Consider the following 27500-nt stretch of genomic DNA (forward strand, 5'->3'; position numbering starts at 1 on the left):
ACGCAAGCACCCACGCAGGCATGCACGCACGCACGCACAACCAGCACCCCTACACATATGCACAGACAGAAAAAGGATCAGTGAGTACCATCAAAATGTGTTGAAGCTGTGGCCGTACATAAAAACCGGATCTTATCTCTTCATGCCAGTGCGTGGGCATAAATATTTCTGAGCAAGTGGGTCTGACAGATAACAGCCTCACTGCTAGGCTAGCGCTCACTTTCTTCAGCATTTGTGTCAAAAGTACACTCACACCGTAATGGACAAAACAAACATGCTCTCTCTCTCTCTCTCTTTCTCTCTCTCTCACACACACAAACACACACACACACTCTCTAAGGTTGCTTTGGATAAAGTACAAAGACGCAAAACTGGTGCTCTGAATAGCGATTCTGCTGTCTTTGAAAGTTCCTCTTATTAATGCATTTGACCTTAATTTGGATTAACACCTGCTTTTACCGGGCAGAAATATATTTCACCGCAAAAGACATGCGCTTTCATGGGCAGTTTTCGTAAATACAGGGGAATACCTAATTAGGCGCATTTCACGCATCTCCTCCTACCTTTTAACATAAAACTCCCACTGACCCTCTTCTAAATGCATTATGCGGGAAAGCGCAGTTTGCCATTTTCATCAGTCTGCAGTTTTAGTTTAAGTTTAATTGTGGCCTGTTTGTAAATAGCTCACATCGGTCAGTCAGTCGGCAAGTCAGTCTTTGCGAACAATTAACGCCTGGAAAACGGCGCAAACGGCTTGCTAAATCTAGCCCTCAGTCTTTAGGTGTCTCCAGAACAAACCAAATGGCCCCAATCCCTCACCTCCACGCCCAGTGCCAGCCTCACTATCACACAGACAGATGCGTTGGCAGGAGTCTGGGTTTCCTCCCAGACAGGGCTCTTCATTACCCAGCCCTCCGTGTGTGTGTGTCTGTCTGTCTGTCTGTGTGTTTCTTTGTGCAAGACAAAAAGAGGGAGTGTGTGTGTGAGAGAGAGAGAGAGAAAGAAAGAAAGAGTGTGTGTGTGTATGTGAAAGAGAGAGAGAGAGAGAGAGAGAGTGTGTGTGTGTGTGTGTGTGTCTGTGGTCTGTGTGTGTGTGTGTGTGTGTGTGTGTGTGTGTGTGTGTGTGTGTGTGTGTGTGTGGCAGGAGGGCTGGGGTTCCTCCCAGACAGGGCTCTTCATTACCCAGCCCTCCGTGTGTGTGTGTCTGTCTGTCTGTCTGTGTGTTTCTTTGTGCAAGACAAAAAGAGGGAGTGTGTGTGTGAGAGAGAGAGAGAGAACGAAAGAAAGAGTGTGTGTGTATGTGTATGAGAGAGAGAGAGTGTGTGTGTGTTTGTGTGTGTGTGTCTGTGGTCTGTGTGTGTGTGTGTGTGTGTGTGTGTGTGTGTGTGTGTGTGTGTGTGGCAGGAGGGCTGGGGTTCAAGTAGGCCTGTGGCTGGTACTAGCACAAGGTCACGGCGAGGTCAGTGTCAGCCAGAGAGCCCTGGCATCCCCCTCAAAGGACTCTGCAAACTACCGCCACACACTCTCCTCTCCTCTCCACTCTTCCCTCTCCTCTCCTCTCCACTCTTCCCTCTCCTCTCCTCTCCACTCTTCCCTCTCCTCTCCTCTCCTCTCCACTCTTCCCTCTCCTCTCCTCTCCTCTCCACTCTTCCCTCTCCTCTCCTCTCCACTCTTCTCTCTTCTTTTTTCCTCTCTTCCCTTCCTCTTGCCTTACTGCTGCCAGGGCCAGCCTGCACAAACAGATGAGGTTTCAGGCGGACCCAATCTGAAATGAGGCTTTTTTTCATGGGACACCCAAACCAGTGGCAGAGCTGCATCTAGGGAACTGAATCCAAAATACTGGCAATAACAGCCGTTTAATGTGTTGAGCGTCTTTGTTTGTCTATATTCTTTATTAAGGGAAGCAAAAATTGTCTGTGACTGTTCATGAGACGTGACCTTTTAGTGGTACATTCAGCTATTAATCTTACACAGAGACATCACTTGCTCCGTGAATGCTCTTAATCACTCAAAAAAGGCTCTTTTGTGTGCATGTGTGTGTGTAAGTGTTTATTTGTGTGTTTGTGTGTGTGTGTTGTCATTTGACGGAGGGTGCACGCGTGTGTGCATGAGCGAGCACAGCTGCTTTTGTTTGATGTGTGCGCTCCATCGCTGCGTGATTGACTTGGCTCAGCCCCGCGCCGTGCCGCGCCACGCCTCACTCTGCCACACAAACAAAGGCAATAAGATAGATCCCCGATTATGGCATTCAGCGGGAGATCAAATTATAATGAAGCCCAGATCAGAGTGGGGGGGAAATTATCCCTTCTTTTGGAGGCGCCTATCTGATGGAGCGCAAGCTCTAATAACACTCCGCAGCGAGGGGTGGGGGGGGTTGTATGAGGGATTTAGCCTCGGAGAAGCAAATCTATTTAGAAATACAGCTATTTGAATGGCGAGTCTTGTGGAGGCGCTTGCTACAAACACAAGGATCAGTGAGCCAGAGAAGTGTCGTGGGTCAAGGTCAGCTGTGCTAGACGTGAGTATAGACCTGTCCGGAATAAGTCCCGCCTCCGAAACAGTCGTGTCCACCCAACTTCCGGGCGTCGAATGTCTATGGGAAATAACATGGCGTTTCGAAATATCATACCTATCAAACATCTGTAGGTGGTGAAGTAGAAAAAAATGGTGGGCCGATTGGCCTACACAGTTCTGCCATCTCGTTTCCACTGGATTTTTTGATTGTCGGTGCCGTTAAAGTAGAAATATATGAGTAAGAAGCACTAAGCTAGTGCACACTTCGGACGCCGCGACTCCCCAAGTCAAGGTTGCATAGGGCCTTGACATTTAAAATGAGACATTGAGAACTTTGAAAAAGCACTGGTAGTTTATTTACAAGACGATTTATACAGACAGTACCTTCACGAAGTTTACCATTGCCGCCATCTTGAATTTAGTCACGATAACTCGAGTGACGAGTAGGAATGAACAGGTATGTTAAGGGATCAGATTCCAAAAAAAATTCTGTGGAAATCCATGGATTCCAGTTGCTGCTACTGGAAGCCTGGAATCATACCTGATCATTCGTACTCGTCGCTCGACTTATCGTGACTGGTCGGAAGTCTACCAATGAAGTGTGGAGCTACTCTGAGCCTCGTAAATGGTGTAAAACAGTGATTTATTTGCATGGCTAGGCCGATGCCCGAAGCACCCCCATCGAAAAACTGTTTACTAGCTAACTAGTGCTAGATTTCTGAGTGCAGGGGACAAGCCGAGATGAGCTATGAGACATACGTTCACACTCGGTATCATGTTTCAACACACTTTAGGTCAATATCACACCGGAATTCTCCTTTAAACAGACTCTCCGTGTGTGTGTGTGTGTGTGTGCCCATGCGCAACATGGCAGGGGGAACAACCTCACCACACCACTCTGCCGTCATGACTGCCAGTGAAAACGCAGGGAAGTAAAAGTGGCAGCTTTAGTATTGTGTGGACTTAGCAAGCCAAATGCAGAAAAGAGTAGCAAAGTACTGCTCCATTTCTGCAATAATAGGTAGTGTGTCCATCTGGAGATGACGATGCCATGGCTACCCAGAACCACTAGTGCAGAAAGGGTGAATAGCACAAAGCACTCTGTGTTTGATCAGACCTGTCTAAGTGTGTAACATACTTCCATGTGTAGCTGGACGGCTCAGAGGGCTGGATGTGGTCCAAGGAAACCCTGTGTGTTTGTGAAGGCAAGGGGTCTCCATCATCTCTGACCAGGGAGGGGAGGGCAGGAGTGGGCAGGGGTGGGGTGGGCTTCAGGGGTGACCTGGTGTGGCTGGTGTTCTCAGATGATGTCGATTACCAGAGAACCGCATGAAACTGATGCTGGTCTGGAGCACCGCAGGGCCACTCTGGAGAGCATCAGCTCATTAGAATGACTCACTCTCTCTCTCTCACTCACACACACACACACACACACACACACACACACACACACACACACACACACACATACACACACACACTTACTTACACATACACACTCACACATATACAGTACACTGTTTCTCCTTCTCTCTCTCTCTCTCTCTCTCTCTCTCTCTCTCTCTCTCACACACACACACACATACACACACACTGATACACAAACATACACACATTCACTGATGTGTAAGGCGTAGGTAAAAAAAAATGTGTGCCTTTACTAACGTCACTCTTCTGGCTTACTAAGCAGGGATGAGTGTGTGCTATTTTCTGTTTGAAAGAGCAGGTGAGGAGAGATGTGAAATACAGTTAGAAACACAACAAAAGAGTATCAAGCGTGTGAGGGAGCGAGAGAGATGGAGAGCGACTGACATCTATGGACTGAAGAGACAATGTGAGAGACTTAGCAGTGGAACAGAGAGAGAGAGTGAAACAGAGAGAACGTGAGGATGAGAGTGTGTAGATGGATGGGACTTACTCCAGTGTGGAGAATGTGGTGTGGGAAGGCATAGGCTGTGTGTGTGTGTGTGTGTGTGTGTGTGTGTGTGTAGAGAGAGACCACCCATGCGCTGCCTTGGCGATGCAATCTGTGGGCACGGCATTGGCACCCTCATCAGCCAAGAGAGGGAGAGGGAGAAGGGGAAGGAGAAAACAAAAGGAGACAAGCCCATTAAAAAGCAGGAAGAGCAGAACCAAAGCTGATTATGCTCTGTTTGTTTTCCACGGATCGGTCCTCTCTTCCTCCTCCTAACCACCCCCCCTCTTCCTCCCCCCTGCTGTCTGTCCTCCTCCGTCTCCATGGAGAGGGGATGTCAGAGAGCGCTGCTATTTACCCACTTGTGTCCAAACAAACAAACAAACAGCCCGGTGTCAGATAGGAGCAGCTCCCCTTCCATCTTCATATTTTATTTATTCATTTCTTCTTATTTTATTTATTTGTTTGGTAAATACTGTATGGCCCCCACATTCCCAAGACCATTTTGCTCAAGAAGCTGCCTCTCAAACTGTTTGCAGAGAATGAGATTTGCCCCAATGTGGAATAAGGATACACACTTTGTTTGATGGCATGGTGTGTTTACAAAAGGCTTTGTGTTTGTGTGTGTGTGTGTGTGTGTGTGTGTGTGTGTGTGTGTGTCTGTGTGTGTGTGTGTCTGTGTGTTGGTTGTGTATTATCCCCTTCTTGTTGTGCTCTCTCTCTCTCTCTCTCTCTCTCTCTCTCTCTCTCTTCTCTTTCTCTCTCTTTCTCTCTCTGTCTCTCCCTCTCTCTGATGTTTGAGTGTCTGAGGTCACACCTCGCCTCCTCCTTCCTGCTCTGTTGCCTAAAGAAGACCTAAAAACACACACAAAAAAATGGCGGCATGTATAATTCAGGGTCCTGCTGAAGTTCCATAATTCATCGCTTTTAGCGGTGTGGAATACAACACTGCGCTCCCCACTCCGCCCCTGTGCCAAGAGACTCTCTACTTCCCCCCCATCCCAGGGAATTCTGGGATACGATGACAGAGAGCAGCAAATGGCCAAAGAGGCATAGAACTTGGCAAAACACTCCCCTCTCCAGCGGTGACAGGGAACACCTGGCAGCAGAGAGAAAGGACCATTTTTCATGGTTAACTGTGTGGCGATAAGGATATTTATGCCTTCAGTGTATGAGGGGAAAAAAGATGTGAAAGGTCAGTCTTTTGTGTTTTGTGTAAAGCGAAAGAATGCAACAATTGTTTCTCTCTCTCTCTGTTAATGTTCCTGGATGATATGCATTAGTCACATGATTTGCATCTAGCGTGCCATGAATTGTGGGATTGAAGACTGATGTTTCAGCGCTCAAGTGGTGGCGATGTGGACACACACACACAAACACACACACACACACACACAGGTGGCTGCTGCTGATGTTGTTGCTGTGATGTGTGTGGGCGGTGCACAGTCTCCTGTATTGCTGGGGTCAAATCTTCCTCCCACCACCGCGTTAAACAGAGGACACAGCACTCCAGGAGAAAAGTGCATGAAACATTAGCCCAGTTATCGCACTGAGAAGTCCCTCTCTCTCTGTGCGCATGGACTGAGTGAGTGGGCGGAGCCGGAGCGTCTGTGAGTGAGCACTGTGTGAGTGAGCACTGTGTGAGTGAGCACTGTGTGAGTGAGGCCGCTGTGTGAGTGAGCACTGTGTGAGTGAGCGCTGTGTGAGTGAGCGCTGTGTGAGTGAGCACTGTGTGAGTGAGCACTGTGTGAGTGAGCACTGTGTGAGTGAGCTGTGTGAGTGAGCACTGTGTGAGTGAGAGTGAGCACTGTGTGAGTGAGGCCGCTGTGTGAGTGAGCACTGTGTGAGTGAGCACTGTGTGAGTGAGCACTGTGTGAGTGAGCACTGTGTGAGTGAGGCCGCTGTGCCTTTTTTACCTGTCTTCTCTTTTTTCTCTTTCTTATTTTTTCTGTATTTTTTTTCCTTTATTGTTTGTTTGTTTTGTATGTTTTGGGGTTTGTAGGGTTTGCGGTTAGTGGAGTGCGTGTGTTTTTGTGGTTTTACCTGGGCGTCAGCTCCTGGTTTGGAGTATGGCTGCCTCAGGTCACACTATGGGAAAGTTTGATTGTCTCACGCGGCGGCATGGTATAAAGATGTCCTCTACCGCCAGCGTAGAAGAGTGTAGCCTGGCAGTAGGAGAAATAGTTGGGCATGACAAAGTTTTGTCTGCTGCTCGTATGAATCAAGCAATCGTTTTGTTCCTTGAGTCCGTGGAATTGGCCAACTTAGTGGTTGAACGCGGAGTAGTAATTGATGGTATTTTTACCTCAGTACTCCCTTGTCTACCCCATCTAGGAAAGTAATCCTTTCAAACATACCACCTTTCATTAGTGATGACATTCTTGTCCAGTCTCTATCCCGCTATGGCAAATTAGTTTCCCCGATCAAGAAGATCGCCATTTCCACGAAGTCCCCACTTTTAAAGCATGTGGTATCTTTTAGGCGATATGTTTACATGGTTTTAAACAACAACACAGATGATCTTGATTTGACTTTGAATATCCAGGTTGATGATTTCCATTATACCATATATGTCACAAGTAATCTTATGAGATGTTTTGGTTGTGGTTTGACGGGTCACCTAGTGCGTGCCTGTCCAGAAAAATGCACCAATACTACCGCCAATGTCAATGGTCTAAATGAGAATACTGGGGAGGGACAGTCTGCCAGTGATGAGGCGCCCACAAATGGTGGAGAGGCTGGGGTAGATGGTGATCAGTCACCAGGTGAAGGTTCTTCTAATGCTGATGCACCTGAAGTTAGACCATCAGATCAGGATGTGTCTGATGAGATAGTTAGGGACGGAAAAGAGGGGGCCGAGGCTTAAGCTCCAGAATATAACGTTATGCATACTGATAACTCGCCGAATTCCAACGTACTAGATCTTTTGGAGGACGCTTGCGGGGAGGACAGTCAGATCATGGAAACAGAAGAAGTCCCCTTTAAAGTTCCAAAAGGTCTGAAGAGGGAAAGGGTGCGATCTGGGTCTAATAAAAAGGCAAAAAAGAAAGATCTGGTTGTTGACGTTAATTCTACTGATGCAGAGAGCGAGGGGAATTTTCTGATTGCAGCCTAAGGTGCAGTCTCCCCAAAGCGGCTATACAGGGGAAGAAAGTACACTGTGGACGACTTAAAACGTTTCTGAAGCAGACTAAAAATGCTAGGTTTGTTCAAGTTGACGAATACTTTCCCGATGTTGAACAGTTCATCGCTAAAACGAAGCTGTATATGGCCGAAGGTAGCTTTACTAAGCAGGAGGTCTACCGTTTGAATAAATTTCTCACAAAACTTAGAGCTCTGTTGAACGCTGATAGCCAGTCCACCCCAGCCCCTGTTAATTCCCAATGAATATGTTCTTTTTTTGCACTTTTTCCTTTTTACTTATGAGTGGGTTTCAAATTGCTTTGCTTAATTTGAATGGAGCAAGAGACCGCACAAAGAGGGTTGGCTTTTTGAAACAATTAAGAAAAAGCTATTGATGTTGTCTTTTTTCAGGGGAGGAAACCCATACTGGCCCAAAGCAATAGCTCTGATTGGGCATTGGAATTTGGGGGGTTATCGATCTTAAGTCATAATACCTCAACTAGTGGTGGTGTTGCTATTCTTTTTTCAAGTAGCTTTATCCCCTGTTCTTATGAGGTTGATGAAATTGTTAAAGGTAGACTCTTGAGAGTCAGAGCTCAATATGAAAATACTTTTTTTGTGTTTGTGTGTGTCTATGCCCCAACAGTTGGGAGGGAGAGAATGATTTTCTTAAGTATCCTGGATGATCTGTTGAAGAATTGTGATTCTGGGGAGTGTTTACTTCTTGGTGGGGAAGTAAACACATATTATCTCTGGCAAGATTAGACAGGTTCTATACCTTTAAACACCAGTTCAATTTTTTTAGAAGCTGTCTCATCCTGCCAATTTTGTCCTGCCATCATAGTATGGCGCTTTGTAATTTTTTTGTTAGTGCCACCATATATAATAGTGCATATTGGCACTTTAACAGTAGTCTTTTGAATGATGGTAAGTTTAGGGATGTTTTCAAGTCTTTCTGGAAGGATTTTAGATCCACAAAGCAGTCTTTTCAGTCTCTACAACAGTGGTGGGATTTTGGAAAGGCCCAGATAAAACAGTTGTGTCAGCAGTATACTTCGTGTGTCACGAGAGATATAGCTCAACGCATGAAATTGTTGGAAAATGAGATACTGGAGCTCCAAGGTTTAGCTGAAAGTACAGGTAATCAGTTATATATGGAAAATTTGAAAATAAAAAATAATTGTTTGGCCAACTTGCTGGGCATTAAAGCACAAGGAGCTCTGGTCAGGTCTCGCTTCCAGTGTGCAGAATTAATGGATGCACCTTCCAAATTCTTTTTTAATCTGAAAAAGAAAAATGGCCAAAAACGGCTTATACATGCTTTGGTTTCAGAAACTGGAACCCTCTTATCTGACGATAAACAAATTAAGTAAAGAGAGCAGTTGATTTCTACAAGGTTTTGTACAGGAGTGAAATCTCCTATAAACAGGCCCTTGACAGTCCTTTTTTGACGAATCTTCCTAAGGTATCTAGAGAAGCTAATTGCAACCTTGGAAGGGTGATTACCCTGGACGAGTTGGAAAAGGCCCTCCATGTTATGGAGTGTGGCAAGGCACCGGGGATCGATGGTCTGCCGGTTGACTTTTATAAGTCTTTCTGGACAGAAGTAAGCGCAGACCTACTGGTGCTTTTTGAGGAACAGCTTGGCCAAGGGGCAGCTGCCACTCAGTTGTCGCAGAGCAGTTCTTACCCTGTTACCGAAGAAGGGAGATTTGAAGGATATCAGGTCATGGAGACCCGTGTCTGTTCTATGTGCGGAATATCGGCTGCTCTCTAAGGTTCTAGCTAATAGACTCAGTGAAGTTTTAGGGGAAGTCATTGCACCTGACCAGACCTACTGTGTGCCGGGCAGGCTTATTTATGATAATATTTCTTTTATTAGAGACGTTTTGGAAATTGGTAAACTTTTACATTTGGACTTTGGCCTTGTTTCTGTTGATCAGGAAAAAGCATTTGATAGAGTTGAACATAATTATTTATGGAGCGTCTTGACTGCTTTTGGCTTTAATCCTGTTTTTATAAAGAAAATTAGAGCTCTATATTGTGACAATGAAAGTATTCTGAAAATTAATGGTGACTTGTGTGCTCCTTTCAAGGTTTTTAGGGGAATTAGACAAGGATGCCCCCTCTCTGGAATGCTATACTCCTTAGCCATTGAGCCCCTGTTAGTACAGTTAAGAGCCAAACTAAAGGGTGTAACTCTTCCTGAGTGTAACATCTCTTTGAAGCTATCAGCTTATGCGGATGATGTAGCTATTCTGATTGAAAGCCAAAGGGATGTGGACACCATGTTGAAGGTTTTTACTGTTTTTAATCTTTTATCATCTGCCAGAGTTAATTGGGGAAAAAGTGTGGCCCTGTTGGCTGGAAAATGGCCTGATGGCACACCGTGCCTCCCAGGTGGGTTAACCTGGTCTAAGGACGGGTTTAAATATTTGGGTGTGTTTCTTGGAGACGATAACTGTTCTAAAGAATTTTGAGGGGATTGTTGAGAAGGTTAAGGGCCGTCTTGGCAAGTGGAGTTTTTTAATTAAAAAATTGTCCTATAGGAGCCGTGTTCTAATAATTAATAACCTGGTGGCTTCATCCCTTTGGCACAGACTTGCATGTATAGACCCTCCAGCAAATGTTTTATCTAAAATACAATCTATTGTGGTTGATTTCTTTTGAAAGTATGAAGACCTCAGAATACAAGTTCTCTCTTTTGGCTTTTGCAAGAGCCATTGATATATGGTTCATGTTTGGATCTTACGCATGAGAAGCATTTTCCTGCTTTTAGTGGGATGTTTTGCAAAGCGCGGGTCATCACTTTGAGGGACCTCCTGCCTTTAGCTGGGCCAGGTTTTGAGAATGCTGAAGGAGTGGCAGAACACATGAAAATGAGATCCATCCGTGTAGCTAACAAATTCCTCTTGGAATTGCGGTCCCGCTTCACAGATGCTAGTCTAGCAATGTTGGATCAGTATGCCAGGGGTTTAGTTATGCCAAATGAATGTGATCCTGTTCCATGTTTTAGTGTGTCCTCTGAAATTTGTAATGTGTTTTTGAAGGTTGAAGATTTTGTTTTTCTGGGTCCAAATCGCACCTCTGGAAAGGCACTTTACAATCTTTGTGTAAAATCTCTAAATAGGAGGTGTTTGGAGTCTAGAGTTGACACACCTTGGCGTGCTGTTCTACATGTAGAACAGGATGTCAAACCACACTGGAGATCCTTTTACAAGTCACCATTAATTAAAAAGGTTGGGGATTTACAATGGAGGATCTTATATGGTGCAGTTGCTGTAAATTCTTTTGTTTGTGTTTTGAATTCTGATGTGAGGCATGAATGCCCGTTTTGCAATGACAGGGAAACTGTCACGCTTTTATGCAATGCACACGCTTGATGCCTTTATTTTCCATTTTACGCAAACTGTTCACTTACTTCAATGGAAACATTTATTTTTGGTTTTAAATATGTACAGAAGCGAAGGTACAAATGTCAATTGTTGAACTTTATCATTGGACAGGCTAAGATGTCTATATACTGTATGTTAGCAGGAGGAATAAGGTTGAGCATAACTCAAGATCTGATCTTTTGATGGTATTTGCAATCAAGGATTTTAATTGATTTTGGTTTCTACAAGGAAATGAGTGATCTTGAAACCTTTGAGATTATATGGTGTCAGGAAAATGCTCTGTGTATGGTCGTAGAGGATAAAGTGCAATTTAATACTTTGTTAGACGTTCCTGTGCCTGCTGTTTAACATACATAACTAGATGCGTCTTCTATTTATTTAAATTTTAATCATCATCGTTGAGATGACTGTGACTTTGTATGTCTTTTAGCTATTTGTAATAAAGGTTTTTATAAATTCAAAATTCAATTCTCTCTCTCTCTCTCTCTCTCTCTCTCTCTCCTTCTCTCCTTCTCTTTCTTCACTCTTACTCTGCCTTCCTTTTTCTCTCTCTCTCCTTTCACCCTCGCTCCCTTTCTCCATCTTTCTGTAAACACTGGGGGCTTCTCTCAGACTGTCCTTCTCGCTCTTTGCCTGTGTGTGTCTGGTGTGTGTGTGTGTGTGTGTGTGTGTGTGTGTGTGTGTGTGTGTCTGGTGTGTGTGTGTGTGTGTGTCTGGTGTGTGTGTCTGGTGTGTGTGTGTGTGTGTGTGTCATCAGAACTTTCTTTAATTAAATTCCACCCATTTTTAGGCCAGAAGATCAACAGAACCATATATGTCCACAGTTCACAAACACAGAATGTGTGTGTGTGTGTGTTGGTCAGAACTTTCTTTAAGCACATGTAAATTCCACCCACTTTTTAGGAAAGAATGGGATCAACAGAACCATATATCTCAGCACAGAAAATGTGCACACACACACACACACACACACACACACACACACACACACACACACACACACACACACTAACTCACAGACACAGCGACACACAGAGATGACTTGGTCATCAACTCGTCTGGGTTAAGCACATGTTATTCGCTGACCTGGACTTGACCTCTGCCAGGGAGGAAACACACACACACACACACACACACACACACACACACACACACACGCACGCACGCACGCACACACACACACACCAGACACACACACCAGACACACACACACACACACACACACACACACACACACACACACACACACACACACTGCACACACACACACCAGACACACACACACACACACACACACACACACACACACACACACACACACACACACACACACACACACACACACACACACACACAGAGAGAGAGAAGGAAAGGACTGTCTCTTTCTCTTAGATACACACACATATACACTTCCAGTTTCTCCACCCCCCTCTCTGTCACACACACACCCACACACATCCAACCTCACACACACACAAACACAGACACACACACACACACATTTACAGTCCAGCAGGTTTGAACAGGCCCTAGATAAATGGCACGGCAGTGACAGGCAGTTCCCCTCACCGAGCAGGGAGTGTTCCAGGGAGGAGACCCTACAGAGCCTCTCCGCCAAAGAGGAGGAGGACGAAGAGGAGGAGGAGGAGGAGGAGGAGCGCAGATCAGTGTCAGCAGGAGGTCAGAGAGGGAAAGACGAAGCGAGGGTGGGAGAAAGACAGAGTGAAAAGGAAAGATAATAAGACATGGAGGGGTGGCACAGAGGGGGAGATTGAAGGAGAGATGGAGAGAGACAGTCAGGAGGAAAGAGAGAGTCTACATGCTGGAGCTTTTATACGTATCTCTTTAGTTATACCTATCTAGTTCTACTTGGACTATTAGTACTACTGCAAATACATCTATCAAATATCTATTTTAGTTGTTACATATTTGTGTCGGACTGTTCTCACTATTGTTCTAGTTTTATTATTGTGTGTAGTGTTTGTAGAATTATTTTTGTCAGCTGTGTTACAGTTATATGGAAGATAGTATGGAACTACATTCATTGCAATAAAGGTTCATTCAACTGAGCTTAAGTGAAAGAGGATGTGGAAAAGATTGAAAGACGTAATTTCATGTGTAACCGAGGTAAAAGCCCAGGCTTCCAACTCAGCGGTTAGAAGCGTTCTTAAGGTTAGGGCTGTGAGGATTTACACGGGCAACTAGCATGCTAGCTCAGTTCGCCTCCGTTACACATGCCTATATTGTTGGGCAGTACCTCATCACCAGTATCTTGAATTTCCCCTTGGGGATTAATCTATTAATATATCTCTATCTATCTATCTATCTATCTATCTATCTATCTATCTATCTATCTGTCTATCTGTCTGTCTGTCTGTCTCTCCGTCCGTCCGTCCGCTGGTTTTCTCCATCTATCTTTGACTGCAAGGTGCATCTCTAGCTGGTTAGCTATCTGCTATCCAGTTAGCCAATGGTCCATGTTACACACACACTACTACACAGGCAAGGTGCTGGCAAATGACAGAGAGGGAAAGTGGGAAAGAGAGAGAAAGGGAGGGAGTGAGACGGGGATTGAGATTGAGGTCTGTGGGAGCACCACAGGAGTTGGCAGCACAGGCACCGAAGCCTTGAATTAGAAACACATGTCTCTCCCTCTTCCCCTCCCTACCTCCCTCTCTCTCTCTCTGTCTGTCTCTCTGTCTCTCTCTCTTCCTCCCTCTCTTCCTCCTCCTCCTCCCCCTGTCTGAATGTCTGAGGTGCATTGCAGTGTTGCGACCCGTGCTTAATAAACAGCTTGGGATACATGAGATTAAAGCTGTCTGCCTGGATAAATGTTATGGAAACACTTACACAAACTCTCTCTCTCTCTTTCTCTCTCTCTCTCTCTCTCTCTCTCTCTCTCTCTCTCTCTGTCACTGCACACACACACACACACACACACACACACACACACACACACACACACACACACACACACACACACATGCACACACATATTCACTTGAGAATCATTTGAAGAAGTTTTTCTTTACATTTCAGTTTCTAGGCTGTTGATTTCTTTATTCCAGGTCAAATGTATACTGCCTTTGACTCTGACGCTAGATGCTCCACAGAACAGTTAATGCTACCCTGTGCTCTCTTACCATCTTTCTCCCTCTCTCTCTCTCCATCTTTCTCTCTCTCTCCATCTCTCTCTGTTTCTTCTCTCCATCTTTCAAGTTTAAATTAAAATTCAGAATTCTGTGGCAACTTAAAAAGAACAGTAGGACTTGAACTTTAAAACTTTGAAAACGTTTTTTGCGAGGCAAGAGCAGCAATCACTCCCTGTCTGTCTGACAGATATTGTGCCTAATGCAGGGTGTTCAATGTATTACTTTTCAGATTAGGTTTTCACCAGCCATTCTGCCACCCAGAGGAACTCTGCCACACACAGATGCAAGCGCGCGCGCACACACACACACACACACAAACACACACACATAAACACACAGACACATACTGGCATTTTCTTATTCACACAGACACACACACACACACACACACACACAGAGGCATGCATAGAGAATCAGTGTGACTGCATTGGATTCCATCGTGAATTTCTCTAAACACCTCTGAGAAAATTTCCTTTTCACAAATCCTGTCTGAGATCGGACTTACCAGACAGCACGGGAAAAAAAGGCAGCGAATAAAGACCACTAAAGCAGTCGACCAGAGAGGTCTTAGAGACGGAGAAATGAAGAGAGACATCGGAATAGAGAAACAGGCAAACAGAGAGAGAGATAAAGAAAGAAAGAGAGAGAGAGAGAGTCTTTGGCATTTTAACAGCATAACATCATGGCAGTAGCCTGTCTGGCCTACTATAGAGGCTGTATCTCAACCATGAGTTGATGTTGTTGGCAATTTGAGACTGTGAGAGCATTGCTCTCCCTTTAATGGGTCCATGCCATCACGTCACTGCTTGAGTAATGTATGTGTTGTTCTAGGCTGGGCTGGGCACTCCGAGGGATATCAAACCAAGGCTATCCCATGACCCGCACCTCCCAAATTTAATTATCACCAGGTCCAGTGTCACAGTAAAGGTGTGATTGTTTGTGTTGGCCCGAAAGGTTTCACTGCTCCGTGTGTGTGTGTGTCTGTGTCTGTGTCAGTGTGTCTGTGTCTGAGTGTGTGTGTGTGTGTGTGTGTGTTTCTGTGTGCTTGTGTGTGTGTGTGTGTGTTTCTGTGTGCTTGTGTGTGTGTGTGTGCTGTCCGTGTGTGAAGAGTGGCTTGTTTCCAGCAGTGCAGTGCAGTGCAATTAGGCACTCTCAGAGGATGATGTGTGAGAGGCTATTGTTGACTTTGATGCGGTCTGATTTCCCCTGGCTCCCTCCCGGACTTATTCCTCTGTGTGTGTGTGTGTGTGTACGTGTGAGTGGATTGGCCTGCCTGTTTGTAACTTGAATTCCGTTCTCCCATTGCAGTCGTGCATCAGTGCTGTACGGCTAGAGGACTCCTCTTTAACCGGATAGAACAGAACAAAAAGAGCGAGAGAGAGAGAATGAGACAGAGAAAGAGAGAGAGAATGAGAAAGAGAAAGAGAGAGAGACTGAGAGATAATGAGAGAGAAAAAGAGAGAGAGAATGAGAGAGAGAGAAAAACTCTCGTAAAGTCGCCCCCATCATTTTTCCAGCCGGAGTCAGCTTCCCAAAACCTCTGGTGCTGATTGGCCTCTCGGTTTTATGGTGCTGCGTGGTGTTTGCAAGTTAGCCTTTTTCCACAGAGTTGATATAGTTTTGTGTTTGTGTATGTGTATGTGTGTGTGTGTGCTTGTGTGTGTGTGTGTGTGCGTTTGTGTGTTCATGTGTTAGGAAACAGAGACAGAGAGAAAGGGAGGGTGGAAAGACATGCCTATGTGTGCACAGACAAATTGGTCTTTGCCCATATTATATCTATAGGCATGTGCACCAGTCCAGGAATGTGGGCTATGTATCCACAGAGTGCTTTCCCATGCTCACTGCAGCGCTCTCTCCTCTCTCTCTCCAGCTGGGATCCGGGGCACGCAAGGCACGCAGCGAAGCGCATAGTGCGGAATGCTGGTCAGTCACACTAGCCTGCCCTAAGCGCTGAGGCCTGGGGTCCGCAGTGTGTGTGTGTGTGTATGTATGTGCGTGCGTGTGTGTGTGTGGTCTTAGAAGTGGTGGGAGGATGGTTTGTGTGTGTGTGTGTCTGTGTTGTGCGCGTGTTTGTTTTAATGTGGTTGTGATGACAGGGTTTTGTGGGAAAGTGTGTGTGTGTGGTAGAGGTTAGGTTTCTTGCTTCTTTTTCGGTCTCTTTCTTACTGTATTGCTGCCTCCTTCTCCACATTGGCACTAAAAACACACCCTCATATACACATACAGTACACTCTTTCTCTCTCTCTCTCTCTCTCTCTCTCTCTCTCTCTCTCCCTCTCTCTCTCTCTCTATCTCTCTCTCTCTCTCAGTGCCTTAAGGTATCTTCTCTCCTCCTGTCACACCCCACACCCACTCCACCACCCTCCAGGATTAGGAGAAAGCCAGTCAAGTTGATCTGCTGTGTGTGTGTGTGTGTGTGTGTGTGTGTGTGTGTGTGTGTGTGTTTGTCTCTGTGTGGTCGAAAACACTGCAAGGCCTATGTGAACCCCCTCTTGGGCCCTTTTCAATCCCAGCTCTCTTTTTTTTGTTTTGACGAAAAAGAAACAGGAAGAAAAATGTAACAGAGGTCACCCAAGCATTGCGCAACTCTCAACTGAGGCGTTACTCGTGATTTTATCTCTGACCGTTTGACCCCTCCCTGAATAACAAGCCCCTCACAGATGTTTTTGTTTGTACACTGCGTTTGTGATTCTCACTTGCTTGTGATTTTTTGTCAGGTGACTTGGTGATTTGGAAAGTAAAGAGGACAGTTTTAGAAAAGAAAAATAGTGACTGAATGCCCCCCTTGAGACTCTCTCCTCATTTCATTACCATAGTTTTGAGAGTTCAGGGTAAAGTTGAAATGTCTTGAGTCAGGACAGAGTCTGGGCGACCATATTAAGTGGAAGTCAAGGATCTTCGATGTATCACAGACCAGAACTTTTTAGAGTGTTTCTGCTGCATGAATCCAATCCAACAGTCGCTGAACCTCCAAGTTTCTCTGGAATATGTTATCTTCCTCAGAGTGGCTGGTTGTTTGTTATTCCGAGCATGATACTTTGGCACGTGTAATCATCAATTTTCTAACAATTACTGTTTATCCTCAGCTTTGTCCAATGAATTCCAATGGTTTTCAAATGACATTAATTATCATATCCCTTTAACCTATTGAGGAGCACGGTCACAAATATGTGATTTAGAATGTTCGCAAACTGAGAGTTCTGCATTATGATGCAACAATTACACTCAGAGATTTTCCCCATAGACTGTATAAAGAACACTGAAACTATAGATCTTTTGCGTAGAATTCTAGAAGGAACCAAGAAAATAATTCACTCCTGAACAGTTTAAAGCAAATGTTTCTCTATGGTTTAGAGGTTATATAGATGGATATACTTGCTATCTCACACTGCTTGTGTAAGATGAGACTTTTACCACCCTGCAAACCTCAGAAAGAGGACCAGTGGATTTATCAGTCTGCCAGAGTTACCAGTGCAGATCACGTTATTAATGATGATCTCAGAACAGATGATCTCAAATGGCAGCGGTGTTGTGGGGCTTGTGTGACTTTGAGTCGTGACGGTCTGTGTGCAAAGAGTGCATAGATGAATGCATATGAAGGACAGATGCCTATCAAATCTCTCTCTCTTTCTCCCTCTCTGTCTCTCTCTTTTTCTCCTCTCCCTCTCCCTTCATAAGATATGCACTCGCATAAACACAGACAACAATGCAGTGCTTTCGGGGAGATATCAGTGTTGGCCCTCGCCGTGCAGGATCATTATGGTGTTTAAGTTATTTACCATCCTGATTATGCCGTTTATTATTTCAACAATATCGAACTCTTTGCTTTGATGCAGTGCCAGTGGGCTTGTTTTGAAGTTAGGAAGCCATGGCAGGAACGCCCGCCAAGAGCAGAGAGAGAGCCTGAGGCGGCCTGAGACGGGGGGTGGGGAAGAGGGGGAATAGAGGAGTGGGAGAGGAGAGGAGGAAAAGAGGGAGGAGGAGGAATGAGAGGGTTTTGACTTCAAGCGAAAAACAACTGGGTCGTCTTGGAATGGTGAAGCGGAGTTTTCAGGCCACCTCAGGGTTCCTCCTGGGTTCTTCCAGGTGTATTGTTTCCCTGTGGGTACTGTTGGGTCAGTGCCCCTGTTGGCTGACCCAGCTGTGGCAGCTGCCTCCGTCACACTGGCTTTGAGCTTCTGCCGATCACTTACTTTCCACTGCTGGAATGATGTCTGTTTTTTAATGTTTATGCTTCTCCTTTTCTCTTCTCCTTTGTTATATTGGTTTCTGTTTTTTCTTAACCTGTTACCATTACTTACCTTATCTCATATTCTCTCTCTCTCTCTCTCTCTCTCTCTCCCTCTCCCTTTCTCTCTCTCCCCCTCTCTCTCTGCAGCCCCTACAGAACCGCTGTTGTGCAAGTTTGCCGATGGAGGGCAGAAGAAGAGGCAGAACCAGACCAAGTACCCCCAGAACGGCCGACCGTGGCCCCGGGAAGGAGAGGTGAACCCCAGACCACCCCATACACACACACACACACACACACACACACCCCTTACATCCCTTCCTGCATGTCTCATTCTAATGCTGTACTGACCTCTATATACACCGCAGGGAACACAGACAAAGGGCAAAAAACCTGTGTTCCGGCAACCCCCATTGAAATATGTATATTCTCCACTCAAAACAATGCTGGCTCTGTGTCAGAGGAGTCACAGAGAAAATAATCAAGCCTCGGGTAAACCACTCTCTGACAGAAGATACATTCATGCGCTGTTTGCAGCATTGAATCCACAGGAGAGTGGACAGATCTAAGTGTGGGAGAGTAGTGCTCGTTCTCTTCGGCACATCACTCCATGAGCTGCCCTTGGTAAAGACAGAGAGGTCATCACTCCACAAGCTGCCCTTGGTAAAGACAGAGAGGTCATCACTCATGTAGTCCCTTTGTAAATCCTCCCAGGCCCTCTACTACCATTTATGTCCCCAATAACACAAAAATGCACAAATACAAAAAGGCACATTAATACACACACACACACACACACACACACACACACACTGTGCTTCAATCCTGAGGAGTGCAAAACACATGCACTAAAACATTGGAAACACTCAGACTTTGCTAACCCAGCGAGCAGGTCCTGAGTTAGCAGTTGAAGCTTCATCACTGGTGGGGTAATGAGATGTGGCTGAATCTTCTCCTCTGCACAGCCACTTGCTTTGGATTAATGCACCTGCTTTAATTTACAGAAGATGCCATTTTTTTCTACTCACCCACAGAGCCTCAAGAGAGAAGCAAGCACACAAGCAAACACATAAATAAGCTTTGCACATGAAACGACTCATGAGCCCACACAATCAAACTAATCACAGCAGACAATAACCCCTCCAGCTCCAGGCTGCAGCCAAAGCCATGGCAACAGCAACAGCCGCAGACATCACGGAAACTCTTTTGCTGTACTTGTGTGTGTGTGAGTGTGTCTGTGTTTGTGTGTTTGTAAATGTGAGACACAGAGAGCTGTGTGTGCGTGTGCGCGTGCGCATGTGTGTGAGAGAGAGACAGAGGCCATGTCCACACTAGCTCGGATTCGTTTGTATCTGACACACTTTTGTTACGATTCGTCCTCCCGTCCACATAAGGCCATATCCAAGTCCCCGTAGTGGAGCAGTTCACACAGGAGTGTGTGTGTGTGTGTGTGTGTGTGTGTGTGTGTGTGAGAATGTGAGACAGAGAGAGGCTATGTGTGTGTATGTGTGTGTGTGCCTGTCCTGCGCGTTTGACTGATTGAGACATCTGGCCGTATTTAAGTTTCCTGCCTCACACTCAGCCAGTTAATCTCCCCTCTCATTTCCCCAAATTGAGCCCGGTCGAGGGGAAAATGGCAGGGCACAGGGGCCATACCCACAGCCGTGTGTGTGTGTGTGTGTGTGTGTGTGTGCGCGTGTGTGCGTGTGTGTGTGTGGTGTGTGTGCGTGTGCCTGTGCGTGTGCGTATATGTGTGTGTGTGTGGCTGCTGAGACCCAGAGCTCACGGAATAGCACCAAGACTGAAGGCTTATTACAAGTGCCAGTCTAGCTCTATTTCCCTCCCATCACACACACACACACACACACACACACACACACACACACACACACACACACACACACACACACACACACACACACACACACACACACAGACCCAAGTCAGACCTCCATTCCATAGGCGCTGCCCTCTCTCCCAGGTGCTGTCCCCCAGGTGCCTGTGTGGGCTTCTCTGTCAGCTAATCATGATTTCACAGCACAGACGGAGCGCTCTGTTGACCTCCTGCCCCTCACGTCCCTCTTCAATCCCCTGCTCCTGACAGCCACATCCTTTTGGTTTGAGCCCGTCAACAGCTTCATTATTCTGACAGGCTAAGTAGCAGTCAGCTATATATGTAATGCACTGGAATGCAGGACCCCTGTTTTTCCACTCACACCACATTTTCCTACAGTCAGGCAATACACTAGGACTCCTCTTTGCCTCCCCTTACTCCACATTAACACAACACACTATAACTCCTCTTTGCCTGTCCTAACTCCATATTAACACAACACTCACACACACACACACACACACACACACACACACACACACACACGCACACACACACACACACACATACACATACACACTCACACTCACACACACACAATTTGCAGGCTGTACTGTGTCCCCTATGGGTGTCCGTGGCCTTCAGAGGGGCTGTCATGGGCTGTCACCGCTTGTGTTTGCTGTGTGACTGGAGCCTTGCTACCCCCAAAAGAATCCAATAAAGAGCCAACGAGCCGCATTCGTTTAGGCAGCAGAGTGGCGTGTCAGCTTGAGCTATGCCTCCAACAGCCTTGTAAATACCAAGCGGTGGCTGCGAGATGAAACAGCACTGCGAGCACCATAACACCCCAACCACCCCACCCACCCCACCCCAACATACCCCCTCCACCCTCCTCCACCTACCCCGCCTTCTTTATGTTAGCCCCAGTAAACCCCTTGTGGGCCCAAGGCGTAGCTGCGTCTGTAAGCCCCAGCGCTGCTCCACACAGACAAGGTTAAGAGGCTGTGCGTTGAGGGCCTATTAGGCCTCTCCCTGGTCCTCCTCGCTCGCTCTCCCTCTCGGAGAGATTTAGTGGAGGCGGCTGCTGCTGCTTCATATTTGCTTTGGCTCTGAGGGGTTGTGTTTGGGATGGCAGAGGGGGGGGTGTATCTGTTGTGACTCATACTTGTGACTCTTTGGTCTCATTACTATTGGGTGTGTGTGTGTGTGTGTGTGTGTGTGTGTGTGTGTGTGTGTGTGTGTGTGTGTGTGTGCGCGTGTGTGTTTCTTTAATTGTTTCAGAGTGGCATGGCGTTAACCTACGACCCTGCTGTGATGCAGAACGGGTGAGTGGATTTTAGTTTTATTTCTCTCTTCCCCCATTTGTCTGCCCCCTCCTCCTCTTCCTCCTCCTCCTCCTCCTCCTCTTCCTCCTCCTCCTCCTCCTCCTCTTCCTCCTCCTCCTCCTCTTGCTGCTGCTCCTCCTGTGGCTGTCCTGTCCTCTTGCATGTGCTCATTTCATGCCCCTGCGGTCTCTTTCATCTTCAGCTGATCCCACAGCTCCCCGTGCTTTCAGCAGCCTGTTAGGGGAGAATGCACTCGGCTATCACAGTCTGCTGCTTGCTTGGGAACACACAAACACACACGCACACACACACACACACACACACACACACACACACACACACTCACACACATACACACACACCACTTTCCACATAGACACACACAAGCTCTGTGTCTTTCTTGCACACAAACCTGCCCGCACAGAAATAACACTAGCCTTGTGCAGGAAACAATAATAAATGCTATGAAAGATGCGCTTCAACAAACATAAAGACTCACATAACCTTACATTCGCATAACACACACACACACACACACACACACACACACACACACACCTGGTGGTGTCAGATCAGCGTTCCTGCCTATGTGTTGCACTCGTCAGCTGAGGGTTGGCTGTGTGGAGCTGGCGAGAGGAGAGCAGAAGGAAGAGAGAGAGAGAGAGAGAGAGAGAGGAGAGGTAGAGAGGAAGGAGAAGAGAGGGAGAGAGAGGAGAGGAGAGAGAGAGAGAGAGAGAGAGAGAGAGAGAGGAGAGGTAGAGAGGAAAGAGAGGAGAGGAGAGGTAAAGAGGAAGGAGAAGAGAGGGATAAGAGAGAGGAGAGCAGAGGTAGAGAGGAAGTAGAAGAGAGGGATAAGAGAGAGGAGAGCAGAGGTAGAGAGGAAGGAGAAGAGAGGGATAAGAGAGAGGAGAGGTAGAGAGGAGATGTAGAGAGAGCAGAGGGAAGAGAGAGAGGAGAGAGGAGAGGAGATGTAGAGAGAGCAGAGGGAAGAGAGGAGAGGAGAGGAGATGGAAAGGGGAGAGGTGGAGGACAGGAGCCCCATGTTCCAGCTCTGCTGGGCTCGGCCGTCCGGGAGCTCAGCTTGTGATCGGCGGCCCTGGAGACCGGCCCAGTAGCCCCACTCTGTCAGGCCCCTGACACAGCACTTACCACTCTCAGAGCAGAGAGAGGGTGCACAGGCAGCCAGGCGTAGAGAGGGAGAGAGAGAGGGAGGGAGGGAGGGAGATAGATAGACAGACAGGGAGTCAGGGAAAGAGAGAGACAGACAGACAGACAGACGGGGAGCCAGGGAAAGAGAGAGACAGAGAAATATGGAGGGAGAGAGAGAGAGACAGCATAAAGGGGTCCAAGGAAAGAGAGAGGGGGAGACAGAGAGAGAGATAGAGGGAGGGATAGTCAGAGAGAGAGGGAGATATGGGTGATTACAGGAAGGCAGTAGGCTTCCCAGGGAGACGGGGCTGTAATCAAGGAGCACTGCAGACAGGGCTGTGTCTCCCCACCAGCTGTCCACACCATGAGAGACACACTATAAGGAGCCCACGCCCGCATCAGGGGCAGCTCACTGCATTCACACACACACACACACACACACACACACACACACACACACACACACACACACACACACACACACACACACACACACACACACACACACACACACACACACTCACTCTCTCCACATCAGGGCAGCTCACTGCATTCACACACACACACACACACACACACACACGCACACACACACACACACACACACACACACTCTCCCACATCAGAGGCAGCTCACTGGCTGTGATGAGGCTGGCAAATGACACGCTAAATGAGCATCCGACAAACCAGAGAGAGTCAAAGCTGTCAGTCAATGCAACAAAACCAGGCTATGTACTCAAGAGGATGTACATACTCACACACATACACGCGCGCCGCAAACACACACACACGCACGCATGCACGCACGCACACACACTCACACACGCGCACGCACACACACTCTCACATCTGTGCACTTGTGTGTTTGTGTTCACATGTACTGTACTGTACTTCCATATGTGTGCAGGCATGAATGTGCATGTGAGTGTGCATTTGTGCCTGTGTGTGTGTGTGTGTGTGTGTGTGTGTGTGTGTGTGCATGTGTGTGTGTGCATGTGTGTGTGTAAAGAGCCTGCGCCAGCAGAAGAAGGGAAGCCATGCGGCATTGTGGCGATAACAAGCTAGTGGGGAGAGGGCTCCAGTAAGCAGGGCCCGCCAGGGGCCGAGGTGGATAACAATGGGCCTGTGAGGGCCGCCAGGCTAAATGCTGATTTTGGCCCCAGCCCTGGCCGACGCATACGCCAAACACTCGACCCGGAAGGACAGCGGGATGAAAATAGCAACGCCCGCACATCCTCCTCTTGAAAACAACAACGAAAGAAAACGCGCACACACACACACGCACACACACACACTGCCAAAACAAGACCATCCCTCTCTACAGAAACACAGCTTTACCTTCTGCACACACACACACACACACACACACACACACACACCCTTATATCTGTCTGTCCATCTGCCTGTCTCCATCTCGCTCTCTCTCCGTTCCTCTAAAGAGTCAAATTCTAGTTCATAAAGGGTTAATTGTCATGTCTGTACTGTACATGCGGCTAGACATACTGTATATGGCTATATCACTAACTATATATCAGCATATGGATGTATGTAAATCAAATTGAAAGCAGTAAATATATCTCCCTTGTGATACATGTACATGTTTATTACATCTTTCTCATTCTTCCCCCTTTGTCTTCTTCTCTCACTCTTTGCGCATCCTTTCCTGTTTGGTTGTTTGTTGTGTGAGGATCATGATGCTAGCCATCGTTTGTTGCCATAGTAATTTTCTCCTCCTAATTAGGTGGTCCTAATTGGTTAATGGCCTTGGCTGTCTTATTGACAAAACAGGCAGCAGGCGTTAATGACTGATATAAATAACCCTAGTGACATCCTCGTGTTTGTTCTTCCAGAACACAATTATCTGTGAAACCCCATCTCTCTCTCTCTCTCTTTCTCTCTCTCTCTCTCTCTTTCTCTCTCCCTCTCTCCCTCCCTCCCTCTCTCTTCCCTTTCTCTCCCCCTCTGAGATGTGTTGTGTTTTTCTGCTGATCTGGTCTGCTGATCTCAATATATTTTCCTTCCAATATCATTATATTCCATATTGTCCACACCAGCCTATAAGGACTCCTCTCACCCTGGCCACCCACTGAGCCTATTTCATATTCAGTGACACAGCTATCGATGCAAACCCCCCCATTACATGCACATAAACACACACTCCCATACATGCATTCACACACACACACATTTTCAGTACCCTCCCTCCAGAATTATTGGATATATTATTATATAAAGAAATAACTATTTTTAAGAAAAACACATCGCCCACAATTTTTTCTCATTGTTTTCAGTGTGAGATTGCAATAAATCACCAAAAGATTATTTTCTATACCTGTCTTTTAGTCAACTAGGGCTGAAATTGAAGTAACGGACAGGGCAGTGTTTGGCTGCCTCCCCCACACACACACACTAACTCACATCCTCTTGCAATCCTCTTGCAACACAGTTCAGTCATCGCTCAGTGGTCTGACATGCAGATCAATGTGCTTCAGTGATAGCAGGCTTGCCGATGCTGCGTCTCCATTCCAGTTACCACACACACACACACACACACACAAACACACAGGATCAGGGACACAGTGTAAAATATAATGTATGTAATCTTGGAAGTGTTATGAGTAAATATTCACACACATGGTACACCAGCATGGCTGTTCATATCACACACATGCCTACATGTGCACTGCATATATATGTTCATTTCATCCATGTATGCACACACACACACACACACACACACACACACACACACTTCAACAATTGATTCACTGGATGATGAGCACTCTGGTCACACGCAAGCGGGGAAGCTGTCACATGCATGAATACGCTCTCTGCATTATGCTCCTACACGCACACACACGTGGCACACACACACACAGACATACTCTCACACACATGCATTCATAGCATAGTCGAAGTGACCCTGAAGGGCATACACTTGCATGTGAGGACGTTCACTCCCACATACCAATTCTACTAACCAATATGTCACATGTTCCCTCTCACACACACACACACACACACACACACACACACGGAAGAATGTGCGTGTGAGGTGAAAGGAGGAGGACTCGGTAGACTTTAAATGATTCATGCTCTGTCTCGCGGCTGTGGCCCCTGGCTGGCGCGGAGCTGTTTTGCCGAACGTGCCGCTCCGGTGCTGTGGGCCTGTCTGATCAGATCCATCAAACGCCGGGCCAAGCTTGGCCACACCGAGTCAGACACCAGCGCACAGCTGTCTCCATGGAGTCATTGCTGCAATTAGGCATTAGGCCCCTATGTTAGAGACAGCAGTGCATGTGGGAGGGAGCGTGTGTGTGTGTGTGTGTGTGTGTGTGATTGTGTGTGGAGAGGCTTCTGTGACAGGTCTTGAGATGACCTTATGTGACTGTCCTCTCTCTCTCTCTCTCTCTCTCTCGCTCTCTCTTTCTTTCTCACTCTCTCCTCTTCTTTCTTTCTCTCTCAATCTCTCTCTCTCTATAGGTTCTACTCCTCCCCTTACAGTATCTCCACCAATCGCATGATTGCACAGACCTCCATCACACCATTCATCGCTGCTTCTCCTGTCTCCACATATCAGGTGAGTTGGCCTATGCTCACACACACACACACACACACACACACACACACACACACACACACACACACACACTCACACACAAACAAACACTCTCCCTCTGCCTTCCTCTCTGCTCAGACAAACCCTCTGACACTTGGGTTCCTTCCTGTTGTCTGTGTGGGAACAGACTTGGCCTGCTGCTCAGAGCTCATTAACACCCAGGTCCACTCGGGCCCAGAGCCGAGAGCAGAGCAAAAGCATATCGCCGGGCCTCCTCAATTGATTTTGGTTCCCCACCAAACTAAACAAAACAAAAAAGGCCGGCAAGTATGGATGTTCTCATCTCACTAAGCCCCCCCTCCAACCACAACCCCACCCAGCATCCTTCATTCTCCCAGCCATCCTTCAGAAAATACTCAAACTTGTATCTTGCGTTGCTTCTGCACACTCTTCCACATCAACAAACAACACAGGAGTGCACTCAAGTCATCACTGTTACTGTGTCTGTTGTCGCCAGCAAACGTGTAGGTGCGAATGAAATTATCCCGAAGCCGCATAACAGCCAGTATCCCCCAGTAAAAAAGCTGATAGGTTGAGAATGAAGATAAGAATAAATGAATGATAGAAAATGAAGCAAAGACAACTAATGTTTATGTATTTTCTTTCCAATGTATTTGTGCTGCGCCGGTCAGGAGGAATAGGGACAAAAACAAGAACGATCGTTTTCTACCTGTTTGTGATTGTGTGATGTGATTTGGTGGGGAAAAAACGAAACAAAAGAAAAAAAAAAACATACCAGTGTGAATGAAATGAGTTATACAGCACGCAGGATGAAATGAGTTATACATCACGCAGACGGTAAGCCTCCCAGAGTGAATGCGGCTCCTGGTGAGTGGACATAGAAGATGAATAGGAGGAGTGTTGTTGATGTGTTCGCGTGTTTCTCTTTATCGTCCATCTCCTTGAACGCGGGCCCAGTGCAGTGAGAGCGTGCTCTGTGGAAGGGGATGGATGGGTTGTGTGGCTCTGGGTGCGGCGGTGGCGGTTGGCGGCCGCTGATGTATGCTCTCGACGGGCCGCCAGCCGAGGCCGGGAACGAGGATGGATAGACGAGGGAGGGGGGGGATATGAAAATGTGGCCTTTTACTCTCGAGTGTCTGAGCATGGACGGAATACTTTGCTGATGTCATTCTCTCACTCGCTCGCTTGATGTCTAGCACGGTGAACGCGTACAGACAAACAGTCGGCGCCAGACAAACAATCACGGGGCACACACGCACACACACACACACACACACACACACAC

General features: G+C 46.8%; 1 protein-coding gene across 2 annotated transcripts in view; it reads left to right on the forward strand.

Annotated features, from left to right (window-relative positions):
• The window catches only part of rbms3 (RNA binding motif, single stranded interacting protein), a 159383-nt gene that overhangs the window by 109979 nt on the left and 21904 nt on the right, over positions 1 to 27500 (forward strand). For both annotated transcript variants that reach the window (XM_048260297.1, XM_048260296.1), the window contains exons 7-9: positions 18478 to 18584; positions 21443 to 21486; positions 26119 to 26215. In XM_048260297.1, the coding sequence (XP_048116254.1) occupies positions 18478 to 18584; positions 21443 to 21486; positions 26119 to 26215 (248 nt within the window). The remainder of the gene's footprint in view (positions 1 to 18477; positions 18585 to 21442; positions 21487 to 26118; positions 26216 to 27500) is intronic.

This window comes from Alosa alosa, chromosome 13, assembly GCF_017589495.1.
Source record: "Alosa alosa isolate M-15738 ecotype Scorff River chromosome 13, AALO_Geno_1.1, whole genome shotgun sequence".
Lineage (NCBI taxonomy): Eukaryota > Metazoa > Chordata > Actinopteri > Clupeiformes > Clupeidae > Alosa > Alosa alosa.